The 16,462-nt window shown below is 38.3% G+C and overlaps 1 protein-coding gene across 1 annotated transcript in view; it reads right to left on the bottom strand.

Annotated features, from left to right (window-relative positions):
• Acyp2 (acylphosphatase 2) overlaps positions 1-16,462 on the bottom strand; it is a 166,121-nt gene that overhangs the window by 136,985 nt on the left and 12,674 nt on the right. The window contains exon 2 of the mRNA XM_037209318.1: positions 2,181-2,290. Coding sequence (XP_037065213.1) covers positions 2,181-2,290 — 110 coding nt within the window. The remainder of the gene's footprint in view (positions 1-2,180; positions 2,291-16,462) is intronic.

The raw sequence follows: 16,462 nt of genomic DNA, 5'->3' as shown, positions 1-16,462 counted from the left end.
AAAATGTGATATAGGAAACTGTGGCTTTATTTTTAAAAACCAAATTTTGTGCAAAAATTGTTGATGTTTATATGCCAAAGTATGTCTGTCTTTGTCCTTCTCTCTGTCTGTGTGGTTGTAAGGAACAGAGACAAAGAAAGAGAGAGAGAATGTGACCAGGACACAACACAAAAGGTTACTAACCAGCTTGCTAGCACTCAGTACTTACAAGGTTGAGAAGAAAGGAGACAGTGACATGACTCCATTTATGTCAAGTAACATCCAATCCATGCTTACCTGAGGACTAGGAATGCAGCATGAGTGGCTGGAGCATCCACTCCTCTCACAGTCCCCACCCTTAAACCACTTCACCATCATCTGCGTTTTCCTATCCTTATAACTCCCAGTTTTGAACAATGTCTCCCATATTTTCTGCATTTTATGAGAATCCTATTGTTAATTAATGGTTAATTGTTAACTCATGTTTTATGTAAGATCATTTTTAGACATGACTTTTCAAGTTGGTGGCTAGGAGGTTTTAGTTTAAACGAGAAAGGTCCCTATAGGATCATGGATTTGCATGTTTAGTCCTCAGTGGAACAAAGAAGGATTAGAGGGTACAGATGGTGTGGTCTTGTTGGAGGAAGAATGTCACTAGGGGTGGACTTTGAGGTTTCAAAAGCCCATGCCAGGTGAGTGGCTTTCTACCTGCTGCCTGTAGATCAGGATATCAATCTTAGCTACTTCTCCAGCACCATGTCTTTCTGCCTGCTACCATGCTACCCATGTGATGATAATAGGCTAAACCTCTGAAACTGTAAGCATGCCGTCAATTAAATGCTTCCATCTATATGAGTTACCTTGGACATGGTGTTTTCTCACAGCAATAAAACACTAAGAGGGGGTGCACAATTTTACATATAAATGCAAATACATAGCTATATACAAATAAATTAGAAAACTAAGAATTCAGTCATTATAAACTGACTATAAAATGCATATCAAATGAAAACATGTTGTTGAAAATATATCAGAGTTCCAGCAATAAATAACTGAGATATTAATTACAAATATATACTTTAAGGAGACTAGAGAGATGGCTCAGTGGTTAAGAACACTGGCCACTCTTCCAGAAGAATCAGATTCAATTCCTAGAATCTGCTTGGAGCTTCACAACCATGCTTAACTCCATCCAGTTTCAGGAGATTCAACTCCCTCTTCTGTCATCCTTGGACACCAGTAATACACATGGTATATAGACATACATTCATACAAAACACCCATACACATAAAATCCAATAAATTTTACTGCACACCAATGTTTTTAAGAAAAGAGGCAGCTGTTGAAGGTATTCTCAAGGCCACTGGGACAGGTTCCATTCAGGAGGAAATAGGAAAGAGTGGTAACCAGCTTTGCTGTCATATCTCTACATTCTGTTATCATGCTTATTACAACAATTTTACAAAGAAATATTACTTTTGAAGCATGAAAACATTAAAAAAAGATAACATAAATAAACTATGATTTAGTATCTAATTCATAGGCTCTGTTGAAAAGACTATATATAATAATTCATGCAAAGTGTTTAGCTCATTCCCAACATGTTGTAAATGCTCAATAAAGGTTAACTATTTTATTTTTAAAAAGTTGTGAAGCTGAAAAGTCAAAGCCTTTGAAAATGGTATTACATAGACTTGACACAGTCACCCTCACTCTGAATCTGCTCTCCTTTAGACTGTAAGGGCTTGTACTATGGTAATAATAGTATTCATTAAACAATTCTATTATCAGAAAAATAAAACTACAATTAGGTAAATACATTATTATACAATAAAACGGAAATGGCAATTTTTTGCCTTGAGAACATTAAGAACTTCAAGAACCATCTTTAGGCATTGTGCTCTGTCCTAACATTTGAAATGATAAATACTTGGGTCCTGGATATGGACTCCATGTTGGGGGAGACTTGAGATGACATATTAGGAAGCAGTACAATAGTTCTTCTTGAACTCTGCCCAAGAGAGAAGTTTATTCCCAACAAAGAAACGCCACTTTGACTGTGGACTACCTACAAACACTCCATCCTAGTTATAAACCATGAGAACTAAATCTGGCCATTGGTGCCACTATTATCCAAAAAAACATCAAAATATCAAAACAGCTTCACAAATGTTGTAGACATGCTAGTCTTACTACTCACATGGAATCCACCTTTTCTTCGGGACCTTGCACTTGACCTGTCACAGTCCCTTTGCTAGTATTCTTCACCCAGCCAACCACTCCTCTCTTCTTAGCTTCTCCTTCTGTGTACTGATTTCAGGAAAAAAAACAAGAGAGGTCAAGTCCGTCGTTAGAAGTTAATTGTTAATTGTGTGTTAATTTATTTATTATATGAGTGCTTGTGACAGATGCTGCTAGCTGCATATACAAAAATCCATCTCCCTTTCTTCTTAACAGAACTCTAATTTTCACCTAATAACAGAAAATGACCTACATTTCCAAGCCTTTTTATCATAATGGTGGACAGTAAGACATAAGTGAAGACACTAGTCACGTCTTAGGAAAGCTCTCCCACAGGGACTGACTCAGAATATAAGACTAAAGCAACTCACAGCCACTTTGAAACCATGAGGCCTTAGATGTGACTTGTTAAGAGCTTTAATATGCCAGGAAACAGAGAAAAAAGTAGGGGATGCAATGTGAGTCAGGAATGAGAAGTTGTCTTTAAGCAGGGGTGGAGTAGGGAAGTTATAGAAATATTCTGGAACTAGATAACAGTAACAGTTGTGAAATACTAAATATATTAAGAAAAACACTGTATATACCACATAATATGAATATATATATCAATTTCTAAAAATTCTATAAAAACAGAAGGAGAAAGTGAAAATGGGGCTGCGGTATAGGCCTCCATACCTCTACCTGAAGAGCAAGGTAACCATTTGCCAGTTTTTGCTCACTACACCTTCCTCACTTCTCCTATGGCTCCATAGGAAAAAATTCCACAGTGCAGATCACCTTGAAGTACTGTAAGCAGAACTCAGTGGTTGTGATTTCTCAGGCTTTTACAATTTGTTGCTGGAGAAGAAAACCTCTTGCACTCTAGCAGTATTTACTTCCATGGGGAACATTCACTACAGTGATGGTCCTGAGTGCTCTATCTTGTCTGTGTCTTCAACAGGGATGTGCAGTGACTCATCTCATGAATTCAGGAGACACATGTAGTACCAGTAAAGTTTATGCCTTGCTCTCATGCCCACGAGGGTGCATACATTTAATCTGTAATACAGATTATTATAAAGCCCCTTATGTACACATACATGCCACTTTCCTGTCAATAATTCAGAGAATGAAAGAGGATATTGATTATTGGACCCTTTATTTTAAATCCTTAGGAATCTGTCAAGTGGATCTCCAGTCCATTAACTTTCTGAAGCATCAAGCCATATAGAAATCGATAAAGTTCCCAGCCCACTTGACATCTTCTAGAATCTTTCCAAGAGGCCTGGCCCTTAGTTTGATGTGTACTGTGTGCCATCTAAACAGGCAAATGCGCAGTTTATCAGCTGTGACTGGAGCAGAACATGCCAGGTTAGGGCCTCTGTTGAAGAACAGGCTTCTGTGGTCTGTCAAGTTCTCTGCTCCCATCCTGCTTTCACTTCGCTTAATAAAGAAATAAGGACCTATTATGACACAACTGCTCTGGAAATTGGGACAGACATAGGCTCCTTCAGCCATGAAATACTCAAGTGCAATGTGCTGCTCAGTCAGGCTCAATCGGCAGCAACCTGTTCCTTATTGGATGGAAAGAGAGTCAGAGAAAACTGAGTATTTGCAAAAGAAATATACCTTAAATCTACAAGGAAACACTGACAGTCAAAGAAACCATATGACAAATTTAAATGGCTGAATCCATTGTTTGTATCATATTTATATACTGTAAATATACTTAGGATCTGAATGCAGGAAGTGAGTTACATATCAGCCTTTAATGATTTCAAAATAGTGTTCACTAATTAAATAAAATGTGTTTGCTTACATGGTTTCACATTGTATGATATACTTTGGACATTTCAAAACCTTCATTGTCTTTCTTGTCCCCTCCACTTGTCTCTTCCCACTGGTCAGCTTCCCTTAATGATTTTTAACAACTTTAATTACCAAAACAGATTTCCTTTTAAGGAGTAAAATTCTGCTTAACCTTTCTCCATGGTCAAGGGGCTATTCCTTGGAGCTATATGTCATGTTAGCATCTTTCAAACAGTCCCATGCTACTCTTCTCAGAGCTAACTATCGCTGCACTGCAATTTAGTTTAAAGCAATTTGAAGTCCCCACCAGAGGCACAAGCCCTGTGGGGGACAATATAACAAGCCCTCAGCCTGACCTTCAAAATATTACCCTTCCTGAGATAGTGAGAGATGCAGACCTGCTTACACAAATAAGTGCAGGGGGAAAATAGCATAAATGAAAGGAAATGAAAGCAGGGAATGTAACAGAACTATCAAGAAAATGGAATAATAACACAAATGTGAGGAGCTAGAGTCAGCATAATTGCACTCCTTGACTCTAATGTACTTAAATTTCTAACTTCTAAAATTCAGGTTTTCTATTTATTTGTCTATACAAGGGAAGATATGTATGTGTAAATCATGTGACAAGGCCATTGATAATTCGTCATGGTTTATATCTGAAGTAATATTTCTTTCCCTTTTTCTTTCTCTTCCCTCCTTCAACCTCCTTCCCCCTATCTTTCTTTCCTTTGAGGCAAGATGTCATTATGTAGCCCAGCTATGTAACTGGCCTTAACTTTGTGATCCTCCTGCCTCAGTTTCCCGAGTGTTGGGATTATAGATATGTACCACTATACCCAGCTTAAACAAACTTAGAGAAAACTATTTATATCATATTCCAATAAGTTTGTCCTATTCTAAAACCTAGTTACTACTGTCCAAAACAAACTCCTAGCCTTCTAAAGCACATGGAAACTAGCACATGGCCAGGATGCATTTCTAAGAGTGTTAGTATTCACCAGAAAGCTGATAAACACCAAATCATCTATACAGTTAACCAGTTTTCAATTCTCCCTCCCCTTTTTTGAGATAAGGTTTCACCATCTAACAAACCTGGCTGTAGACTACAAACTCATTTTGTAGACCAGGCTGGTCTCAAATTCATAGATCTCTGAGAGGGCCAGGCAAGTATCATAACAGCTTGCCCTAATAACTCAGTTAAGAACACCTGCTGCCCAGACTGTGGACAAGCAAGACACTGACAAAATAAAGTCAGTCTTCCCCAAGTTCCTCCTCTATAAGGAAAACTTTTACCTTATGGACCTAGAAGCCAAAGACAGATGCTATCCTGCCAATGCTATGAAGACTACAGGAGCCTGGGATGATGGCAGTCTGGGTAATGGGTAGTCTCTGTCATTTTTTAAAACAGATTTGAAAGCTGTTTGGTTTGTACTCAGAATTTATCCTTCTCAGATCTCTGATGGTATTGATGACTAGGCTGGCTATTCCTTTGTCAGCTGAGCAGCAACAGATAACCAGAGTCTTCCATAAGGCTGCAGCCACCTTGTTAATTCATTGATCAATATAAATTTTAGGGGTCTGAAAGAAGATATTTTAAAAAATAGAATGCAATTTATGGAGATATATAGAGGATGGCCTAAGATTTATGAAAAATATTACAAAATTTCTTTCCTATGCCATACTGTCATTACATTAAAATTTCAAAAATTTGAAGTTTAACATTAATAGAATCCTGACAAGCTAATAGAGCAATGACTGCTTATTGTTTGGGTCACAAGCTCAAGATTTTAAATTTCTTTTGGTTATCTTCTAAATATAGACTTACAGATGCTTTTCATTGGGTCAAAGACATTTCAGTCCAATCTATAGCTGGCTTTCTGGACAGAAGAAAATATACATGCTTTTTAACCCAAATCTGCAGCTTTTGCTAGGACTCAAAGATGAGTCTACTCCTGCTGTTTTACACATATATGTTACCTGCTTTTTCTACAATATGGATTTCAATACAGATTGATAATATTTATATATCTGGAATTTTACATCTTTTTATAAAATGAAAATTCACATAAACTTCAAAGAATCAAAAAAAGTCATGAAACTTGATCCACTTCTCACAGGTCAAAAGGATTCTGAATAAATACAGCTGAAGTTCCCCCATCTGTCTATTCCTGAAAATGGTATTTTTCTCTCTCCTGGTCTTGGTACTTCTCTCCCTTCCTCAATTACTGAGACCATGGGTCCAAAGGTTCCAAATAAGTTGATAAATTTTAACTTCTGTTCCTAGTTTGTATCTGTCTTGACAGGTTTCCACTTGGCTGACAAACACATCCAAGTTGACTATAATTTGCTCCAAATGACCGTGAGCCTTGAGCATTCTGAAAGCTGATGCAGACTAATCCATCTGATGTTAATGCTGTCTCTTTAGCTGGTCAATGAACCAGATGCTTCTAAATTCCCTCCTTGACTTTAACTAATATTCTGGCTTTCCAGGACCCTGACAACAACATTCTAATGTAAGCAGGAAGTAATTACAGAAGCAAATATGTTGCCCTTGTCCCCCCCCCCCCCAATGTTAGATTAAAAAGGGAATTTCTTGGGCTGGAGAGATGGCTCAGAGGTTAAGAGCACTGCTTGCTCTTCCAGAGGTCCTGAGTTCAATTCCCAGCAACCACATGGTGACTCACAACCATCTGTAATGAGATCTGGTGCACTCTTCTGGCCTGCTGTCATATATGCTGTATACATAATAAAAAAAAATCTTAAAAAAAAAAAAGGGAATATCTTGTCATAGGGAACCTGAGATAAAATAACTGGTCCCCATTCCTATTTCCAAGTTCCTTCTAGATAAGGAACTCTGTTGGCCATTGCAGGGCCTTTGGCCCTTCTGTTTCTGCTAATTGCTATTAGCTCTTACATCACTGATGCCTTAACTAAATAATTCCTGTCTGGGTACCACTAAACCAATGATGCTAAAATCCCAAATATCAGGCCCTGGATCAAACCCATGACAAACCTGACGTGACAAACTTGAAGATGGCAATAACCGAATAAGGAAAGGCTCACTTTGCCATTGGTAATGGGAAATGATCTCTGGTTGGAACAACCTCTGCATGACTATCCCCACCTCTGTAATCTCACTCATAATCCAATGATCGTTAGCTTCCTGATCCAACTGATGGGATACCTGATGGGCATATCCTTCTGGCTTAACTCCCTGTGTTAATGTTCAGGTTTTAGATCAAACTAAAAATTTCTGTGTCCTGGTCCAGTTAAGTCCAAGAATAGTCTACTACCCTAATGATAAAATCTTTTACCAATTAAAACCATCTCCAAGATTAGAGATGACGTACTACTCAAGTGGGGAATGAGAAGGCCAGGCAAATATCATGACAGCCTAATAACTCAGTTAAGAACTAGGCCTGGGTCCCTGCTTTTTGGAACTGAGCAAGCAGTTTCTGAAGAAGAGCCATGAACAAAAGACAATCTGTCTCCAATACCCCTGTCAAAAAGGGAGGAGAACTGTACATACTAGGCCAGCCCCTGCCACAACAGCTCAAGGACAAAGCCTGGGACTTGTCCAGGCTTTCCCCAAACTATAAAACTATAGCACTGACTAGTCCTGACTAGTCCTAGCCAATTAGACCATACTAATATGATTGCCTCTTACTTGAGCCAATCATATCAAAAGTGACCTAACTTCCTTAGGACCTCCGCTTGGCTAATAAATGCTCTTGTTGATTGCATACATCGATGATGATCTTTTGTGGGACTTCTGCAGGACCCTAACATATAGTACATTACCTGAGAACTTGCCATTGGACTTCCATCCCATTGAGCATCTGATCAGTGAGTGTGAGCACTCTTTGTCTCAGTTTGTGTTCTGTTAATATGTTGCTGTTCTGTTCCATGTGTTCATGTCTATAAGAAACTCAAGCTAAGTAAGTCCAGGCCTGAATCTAAGTGCATGCATCAGTAGCATTTACAACATGTGGGTTGGGAGACATCCTTAACTGCACCTTGGTTGGGACTTTGGGACCCCTTTGGTTGAACTGAGATAAGCAGGTCACTCCTACCACGTGGGGCTTAATTCAATGGGTTACAAATACTTGTCATCATTTGGGGAATTGGTTACAAATTATTATTGGTCATGATAAGAACAGAACTACTCAAATGTTTCATGTTGAGGTTTTTATATATTGATGCAAATTCAGAATTATTTTGTTATGAAATATATCTATTTCTGCTCGTATTTGAAATGTCGTACCTATGCAATGTTCTGGATTGCTGAGAAAAAAAACACAGAAAAAGATTTTGATTAAAATATGCATATTGTCTGGGAAACAAGGGAGAAGACAGAAAACTGGAATAATGAAGGGAAGGGAAAGGAAAAAAGAATTTGTCTATGTCTGGCTGAAGCAGAGGAGCAAAGATAGGAAAAGACAGACTTGAAGATACATGGGAAGATGTAGAAGGCCAGAGGAGATATGAACTATACTGAATGTGAAAAGAAACTATAAAATATATTGGAGATTTGACCATATTGAATTAATTCTAGTTGGGTTTTTCATTTTCAAAATAACTGATGATTTTTGACTGCAGAATATTCATACTGAAAAAGAGGTCATGTTCTTTAAAGAAGAGAAAGGAGGACTAAGGTCCAAAATCATTATGTTACAACCTTCCAAGTCAAAGGGTTCTATATGTTTGGCCTCCTATAAAATGACAAAGGTAAAACTATTCAGAATTTCATAGAGAAGTACAAACCTGTTTCTTAAAATTGTCAACTTCACATCTATGACCTATAAATGAAACTGCAGTCTAACTGCTCCTGTAATATCTGTCTATAGATAGGGAAAATGCTTATAAAATATACTTATAAAAGAAAAACAGAACCTGAGAGGTCCATTTGAAAAACATATATACAAGGTATAGCAACAGCCTTGTTATTATTACCAAACTTAGAGATGTTTTCAAAATTAGGCCTAAATTTGTTTAGTTCAAATATATTTAGTAGATAATGGTCCTCAAATTTGTCAAAGATCTAATGAAAATGGCATTTAAATTACTTGATAAAAACTTACTATGACAAACAGAGACTCCCAGCTCCCAGCAATGACACCCAAGGTCTCCAAAGAAGACATGAGATAACAGAAGAATGATGCCACCTGGATTACTGATAGCACTGACCACTGGGCAAGATGCCCTAATGCAACACCTGCTGCCAGGACTAATGACTATGCTTAAAAGTAAAATCATATCTAAAGTGACCTAACTGCCTTAGAACCTCCCCTTGGCTATGCTTAAAAGGAGCCCACACATACCTCTCAGGGTCTTCACCATCTTGCTTTTGTGTGGGATAGCAGGTCCCAGCATGTTGGAATAATAAATGCTCTTGATGATTGCATATGTGCATGGTGGTCTTTTGAGGGGCTTCTCCAGGACCCTAACAGCTCTACCTGTCATTACATCTCAAATGCTGGTACTAAAGGCTAGTGCCATACTACTTGGCTCCTTTTCAATTCTTTAGAGTCTGTTATTTTATGGAAGAAATATAACTAAACATCCACAGAAACATTGTAAGCTAATGCACAGCTACAAGTGCACTAAAGACTCAGCTTCCAGTCCCAAATCCTCAGGGAAGCCTCAGCTCCCACCTCTGGTAACAGAAATTCACAGGAAAAATAAACAAAACCCATGGAGCATCTATGCAATGTAGAAATTTGTAAAATGGAAAACTGACAAAGAAGAAAAAGTTAAAATAACTCTACAGTAGAGAAACCTGCAAACACTACCTTAGGTGACTGAGGTCAACATGAACTGTCATGAGTCTCAGTGACACTTGTGATATTCAATGGAAATGGGACATTACCTCTGGGGTCTTCTGTTGTCAAATCCCTAACCTGGTCTTCTCGTGTCAAAACTATCAGACAAGGGCCAGCAAGTATGGCTCATGGGAAAAATACTACTCCAAGGTTGACTACTGAGTTCAATCCCAGGACCCATATTGTGGAAGGCAAGAAACTAACTCCCTGGGCTGAAGAGATAGCACAGTGGTTAAGAGCACACATGCACTGTTCTTTTAAGACCTGAATTCAGATTCTAGCAGCCAGCCTTACACTTCACTGTCATTATCAGCAGATTTAGTGAGACAACTTGGAATTCTTAAAGGGAAGGGAAGTAGTTTTTAAAAAGAGAGAGTTTTTCCCACATTAAAAAATGGGAAACACTATTATGATGGAGGAAGTTAGGCCTCTGTATGATTCTACAATGGAAGATTTAATTGAACAGATGAATGAGGGGGAAAGTAATTTGGCCGGGATATAAACATTATCAGTTTGGCAATTCTTGTTTTATCCCTAAAAAAGTTGGTTGATATGAATGCCAAGATTGTTGCTGGAGGGCTTCTCCAAGCCCCACAGTCCCACAATCCACGTATAAAATAATCACTCAGACGCTTATATTACTTATAAACTGTATGGCCGTGGCAGGCTTCTTGCTAACTGTTCTTATATCTTAAATTAACTCATTTTTATAAATCTATACCTTGCCACGTGGCTGGTGGCTTACCGGTGTCTTTACTTGTTGCTTGTCCTGGTGGTGGCTGCAGTGTCTCTCTCCTTCTTCCTGTTCCCCCAATTCTCCTCTCTCCTTGTCCCGCCTATACTTCCTGCCTGGTAACTGGCCATCAGTGTTTTATTTATATAAAGTGATATCCACAGCACTTCCCCTTTTCTTCTTCTTTTTTTTAAAAAGGAAGGTTTTAACTTTAACATGGTAAAATTACATATAACAAAACAATTATCGAGCAAGAATTACAGTTACAATATTAAAGAAGTTGTCCTATCTATCTTATATTTGTGAGTTTAAGGTTTTATATCTAACTTATCTTTTATCATAACTGAGGAAATTACAACTATCTAGTCTTTAACCACATCAAAGACCTCAGAAGGATATAATATTACCTGAGAAATGGGAGAAGGATGTATGTAACTTTCGGGAGTCTTGCAGGGTAGACAGAGACAGCTGACAGCCTGGACAGTCACCTAATGTTCCTTTGTAAAGTTGGGGCATCTGTCTTTAGTTTACAGGGCTAGAGTCTCTCCGTCTTTTTTTTTTTTTTTTTTTTTTTTTTTTTTTTTTTTTTTTTAGTGTCCCGTAGAATGTCTGGCAGTTTTCTCTGCAAAGCAGGAACCTGAAGGACCATCTTGTCAAGCAAAGTTCAGTGGTCATCCTTTTATGGGTCTTGCATATGCAGTCGATCAAGCAGTCCAGGCAAGAACAGTTTCTTGCCCGAATGGCTATCTTTGCCAAGGTGAAGATAAACTCCATATGGAGTGTCTTCGATGCCCATCCTCCTCTCCGAAGCAAATCCAGTGTTGTCAGGAGCAGACATGTCTCACTGTCCAGAATGTCTAAATTTTTTAAACATTTTAAATGCCATATTCTGTAGGTCTTTGAAGTGTTTAAAGACTACCTATCTATCTGAAATATATCTATGTATACCTAGAAGACTTAACTAACATGGCTATAAATATGATTATCATAGATGACTAATTATTTCTTAATTATCCATTACAATTTTTTTTTTTTTTGGTTTTTCGAGACAGGGTTTCTCTGTGTAGCTTTGCGCCTTTCCTGGGACTCACTTGGTAGCCCAGGCTGGCCTCGAACTCACAGAAATCCGCCTACCTCTGCCTCCCGAGTGCTGGGATTAAAGGCGTGCGCCACCACCGCCCAGCATCCATTACAATTTTAAATGAGTTACAAAAACATAATACCTCAAACAAGAATAGAAATATATATATATATAATAACAAAATTTACTTCAAGTTTGTATCAATGAACTAAAATTTATACCAATGTAAAACATTTTAAATATAAACTAAAATCTATACCAATGTAAAACATTTTAAACAAGTTGTTCTTTAAAAGTAGGTTAATTAATCTACCCTTTTATCTTATCATCTATATATCCTATATATCTATATCATATCCCCTTTTCATTTTTAGAAAGAGATCGCATTTATAATCAACCTGTTTTAAATAAAAATATTGGTTTTTCTCTGTCCCACACCAGAGGGCTCTTTTGATTTGGGACAGAAGAATCTCAACCATTTTTTTTAAATATGTCTGGGTTTAGAGGGGGAGTGAGCCAATTCCACCTCTAAAGCCAGCTTGGTATATTTGGGAATTTGGGCATAGCATCTCTTACTACTTCCTGCTGGAGGGGGCACTGTATCTTATGGGGACATAAAGAAAATTTTAGGCCTATGAGGTAGTCCGTGAGGCTGTATTGTGTGAACCAGTTGCCTTGAAACCGCTCTGGATGTTAGATTATCTGGGCCATGGTGTCATCGGAGACCTTTCAGGGGGTCTTGGCTGGTGAGACCTGATGTATCTTAATCTGGAACAAATCCATAGCCTATGGCTTTCTGTGGAAACAAAAGCAGAACCTCTTTTCCAAAGCAACATATCCTTAAATCCAAATTTTGAAGTCAAGATACCTTTAAAATATACATATTGGTTTAATTTAACATCTTTTTTGATCAAATGTTTATTTGCAGTTAAAAATCCCAAAGACAACACAATCCAGATTCTCTGTGTAATATTCATCTTTACGTGGCTTTTTTATATTAATTTATCTTTTTTTATCTCTTTTAAGCCTACGTATATTTTACACACATTGTAAATAATTTTATCTGAATCAGTCTTATTGTGAATCTATTGCTTTAAACTGCATTATTCTAAGACTGAAATGGCGCTGTGGCTGCTGGCTCCACCCACTTCAGCTTCCCAACATGGCATTTTCCGCCAGTTCTGTGAGTCATCAAGTCTCAGAAATAGTGGGTCTAAGCTTTTATCAAAGCAGCGTGTAGCCCAGAAACCTTTTTTTTTTAAATACTAGTAAAGACTAAATCTACCACACAGCGTAATGTGCTGCTGGCAGACGCCTCATTCCCGCCATACTGCCGGTCAAATGTAAACGCCAGGAACCCGCCAGTGTTCAAACCTGCGTTTTGCGGCGTCTAGCTGCTCATATGAGACATGAAGCAGGAACCTGGTTTTGGCTCTGTTTAGAATTGGTTATTAAATATTCTCAGATTTAAGGTGGAAACTCGAGCCGTTGGGCACCATTTGTTGCTGGAGAACTTCTCTCCAGGTTCCACCAAGCCCCGCAGTCCCACAATCCACATATAAAATAATCACTCAGACACTTATATTACTTATAAACTGTATGGCCGTGGCAGGCTTCTTGCTAACTGTTCTTATATCTTAAATTAACCCATTTTTATAAATCTATACCTTGCCATGTGGCTGGTGGCTTACCGGTGTCTTTACATGTTGCTTGTCCTGGCGGTGGCTACAGTGTCTCTCTCTTCTTCCTGTTCCCCCAATTCTCCTCTCTCCTTGTCCCGCCTATACTTCCTGCCTGGTCCTGTCCTGCCTATACTTTCTTCCTGGCCATCAGTGTTTTATTTATATAGAGAGATATCCACAGCACAAGATGGCCTCAAAAAGGTTACTAAAGAAAAGAATGCAATTTTGACTGATAAGTTAAAAGTCTTAGAAAAGCTCACTAAAACAGATAAAAGAGATATTCAGACTCAGACAGAGGAATTTAAAGGAGAACCAACCTCACCATTACATTATAAAACTAGAGAGGAACAGTCCAAAGTTATCAAACAACCAACCTTAATTTATCCAATCACATTATGGGAACAACTGCCAAATGACAGGTGTCCCGAGGCTATGCAAGAGCTGCTGGGGGATAATGCTTTTGTACACTGGTTTAATAAAACACTGATTGGCCAGTAGCCAGGCAGGAAGTATAGGCAGGACAAGCAGAGAAGAGAATTCTGGGAACAGGAAGGCTGAGTCAGGAGACACTGCCAACTGCCGCCATGACAAGCAACATGTAAAGATACCGGTAAGCCACAAGCCATGTGACAACTTATAGATTAATAGAAATGGGTTAATTTAAGATATAGGAACTAGATAGCAAGAAGCCTGCCACGGCCATACAGTTTGTAAGCAATATAAGTTTCTGTGTTGTTTACTAGGTTGAGTCTGAGCTGCTGTGGGACTAGCGGGTGATAGAGATTTGTCCTGAACAAGGGCCAGGAAAACTCTAGCAACAACAAATGGTGCTAAAACATGGGGCAAGAGTTTCTAGACAAATTTCTAAGTTGTCTTATTAAATAAAAAATAAATAAAAAAAAAAAAAAAAAAACAAAACACGGAGCCAGAAATAGGGGTGAAAATCTGACAAAGATCAGAGGAATCAGAACAGCCACCAGCTAAACTTACCTCACCACACCGCAGCTTCCAAAGTGAGCTATTTCCTGTCTACCTAGGCCTTTATTACCTTGCTGTTCAGCCTTCTCATTGGCTATATTAGCCTAGCTACCTCACCTCCTTGCCACTGCGTGTCTGTACAGACCTCCAGGTCTCTATGGTTGGTAATTGGATTAAAGGTGTGTGTCACCACACTTGGCTCTGTTTCCTAGCATAGCCTTGAACACACAGTGATCCAGACAGATTAAGGGCATGTGCTAACATTGCATGACTTCAGTTTTTACTAATAGTGGCTGACCTTTATCCTCTGATCCTCAGATAAATTTTATTGGGGGACACAGATAAATTATCACCACAAGAGTTTCCACCTAAAGCCTGAGAAAGCTTTAAAAAATAAGATTCTAAAATGGAGCTAAAAACAGCTTCCTAGTTGTGTCTGTCAGGCAAGTCATGAGCTACAGTATGGTGGGTTCACAACAGCATGTGGGCTTGACTTGCAGCATGGCAGATTCCTACCACAGTACACAGAGGCGTCTCCAAGCCACACATTACACTGTGGTGGATTTAGCCTTTTCTAGTACAGACAAAAAAAAAAAGACCCACTGCCTCCCAGAGTCAGTGGACAGCATGGCTCCCAGAGCTGGCAGGAAATTACTGCCACCATATTGAAATGCTGAGGTGGGCAGAGTCAACAGCCAAGGCTGCCGCTTCAGTACTAGTCACTGCAGTTTAAGGCAATAGATTCACTATAAGACAGATTCAGATGGGATACACCCTACACAGTTTACATTGTGTGTAAAAATGTACATAGGCTTGTAAGAGAGAGGGAAAGAAATATAGACAGTTATATAAAAAATAGAAAGTTTTAAAAAATAAAATCTTTAAAGAGAAAGTAAAAGTAATATAAAAAATAAGCCACATAAAGATGGAAATCACACAGGGAGTCTGGATTATGTTGTCTTTGGGATTTTTAACTGCAGAAAAACATTTGACTGAAAAGGCTACTCAGTTAAACCAATATGTATATTTTAAAGGTATCTTGACTTCAAAACTTGGATCTAAGGTTATATTGCTTTAGAAAAGAGGTTCTGCTTTTGTTTCCACAGAAGATGAGAACCTATGGATTGCTTCCAGGCTCATATGGTTTGATCAGCCAAGATCCCCTGAGAGGCCCAGATGATCCAACATCCAAAATCAGCTTCAAGGCAACTGGCTCAGACAGTGCAGCATTATAGACCACTCCAGTCAGGACTTGACCATAATTCTTAATTTTCTCAGGATCCCCATTAGATTGCCAGTGCCCTCATCCAGCAGGAAGTAGTATAAGAAGCTATGTCCAAATTCCCGAAATATTGTTTATGAATGTTTATTTTTATTTAAAGCAGGTTGGTTATAAATGCCATCTCTTTCTAAAGAAGAAAAGGGGATAGTATAGATATGATAGGATAAAAGGGTAGATTAATGAACATACTTTTAAAGAGCAACTTGTTTAAAAATGTTTTATATTGCTATGGATTTTAGTTTATTGATACAACTTTAGAGTTGATTTTGTTTATATATATATATATTTTTCTACTCTTCATTTAAGGTATTATGTTTATGTAACTCATTTAAATTGTAAAGGATGATTAAGAAATACAGATTAATAATTAGTCTTCTACGATAGTCAAACTTATAGTCATCGTAAGTTTTCTAGGTATACATAGATATAATTCAGTTAGGTAGGTAATCTTCAAACACTTCAAAGACCTACAGAATATGGTATTTAAAATGTTTTAAAAACTTAGAATTTCTGGACAATGAGACACATCTGCTGCTGGTAGCACTGATTTACTTCAAAGAGAAAGATGGGCATTGAAGACACTCCATGTGGAGTTTATCTTCTTCTTGACAAAAATAGCCATTTAGGCAAGAAACTGTTCTTGCCTGGACTGCTTGACAAAATGTTGTATTGACTGGACATGCAGGACCCATAGAAAGGTGACCACTGAACTTTGCAAGGTCAGATGGCCCTTCAAGTTCCTGCTTCACAGAGGAGACTGCCAGACATTCTACAGGACACAGAGAGAAGAAGCATCTGAGAGACTCTAGGCCTGTAAGCTGAAGAATGGATGCCCCAAGATTACAGAAGAACTTTGGATGACTGTCCAGGCA

Source organism: Peromyscus leucopus, chromosome 10 (genome assembly GCF_004664715.2).
Source record: "Peromyscus leucopus breed LL Stock chromosome 10, UCI_PerLeu_2.1, whole genome shotgun sequence".
NCBI classification, from domain to species: Eukaryota; Metazoa; Chordata; class Mammalia; order Rodentia; family Cricetidae; genus Peromyscus; species Peromyscus leucopus.
Note: the sequence above shows the minus strand (reverse complement) of the source record. Positions and strands in the feature narration are given on the sequence as shown.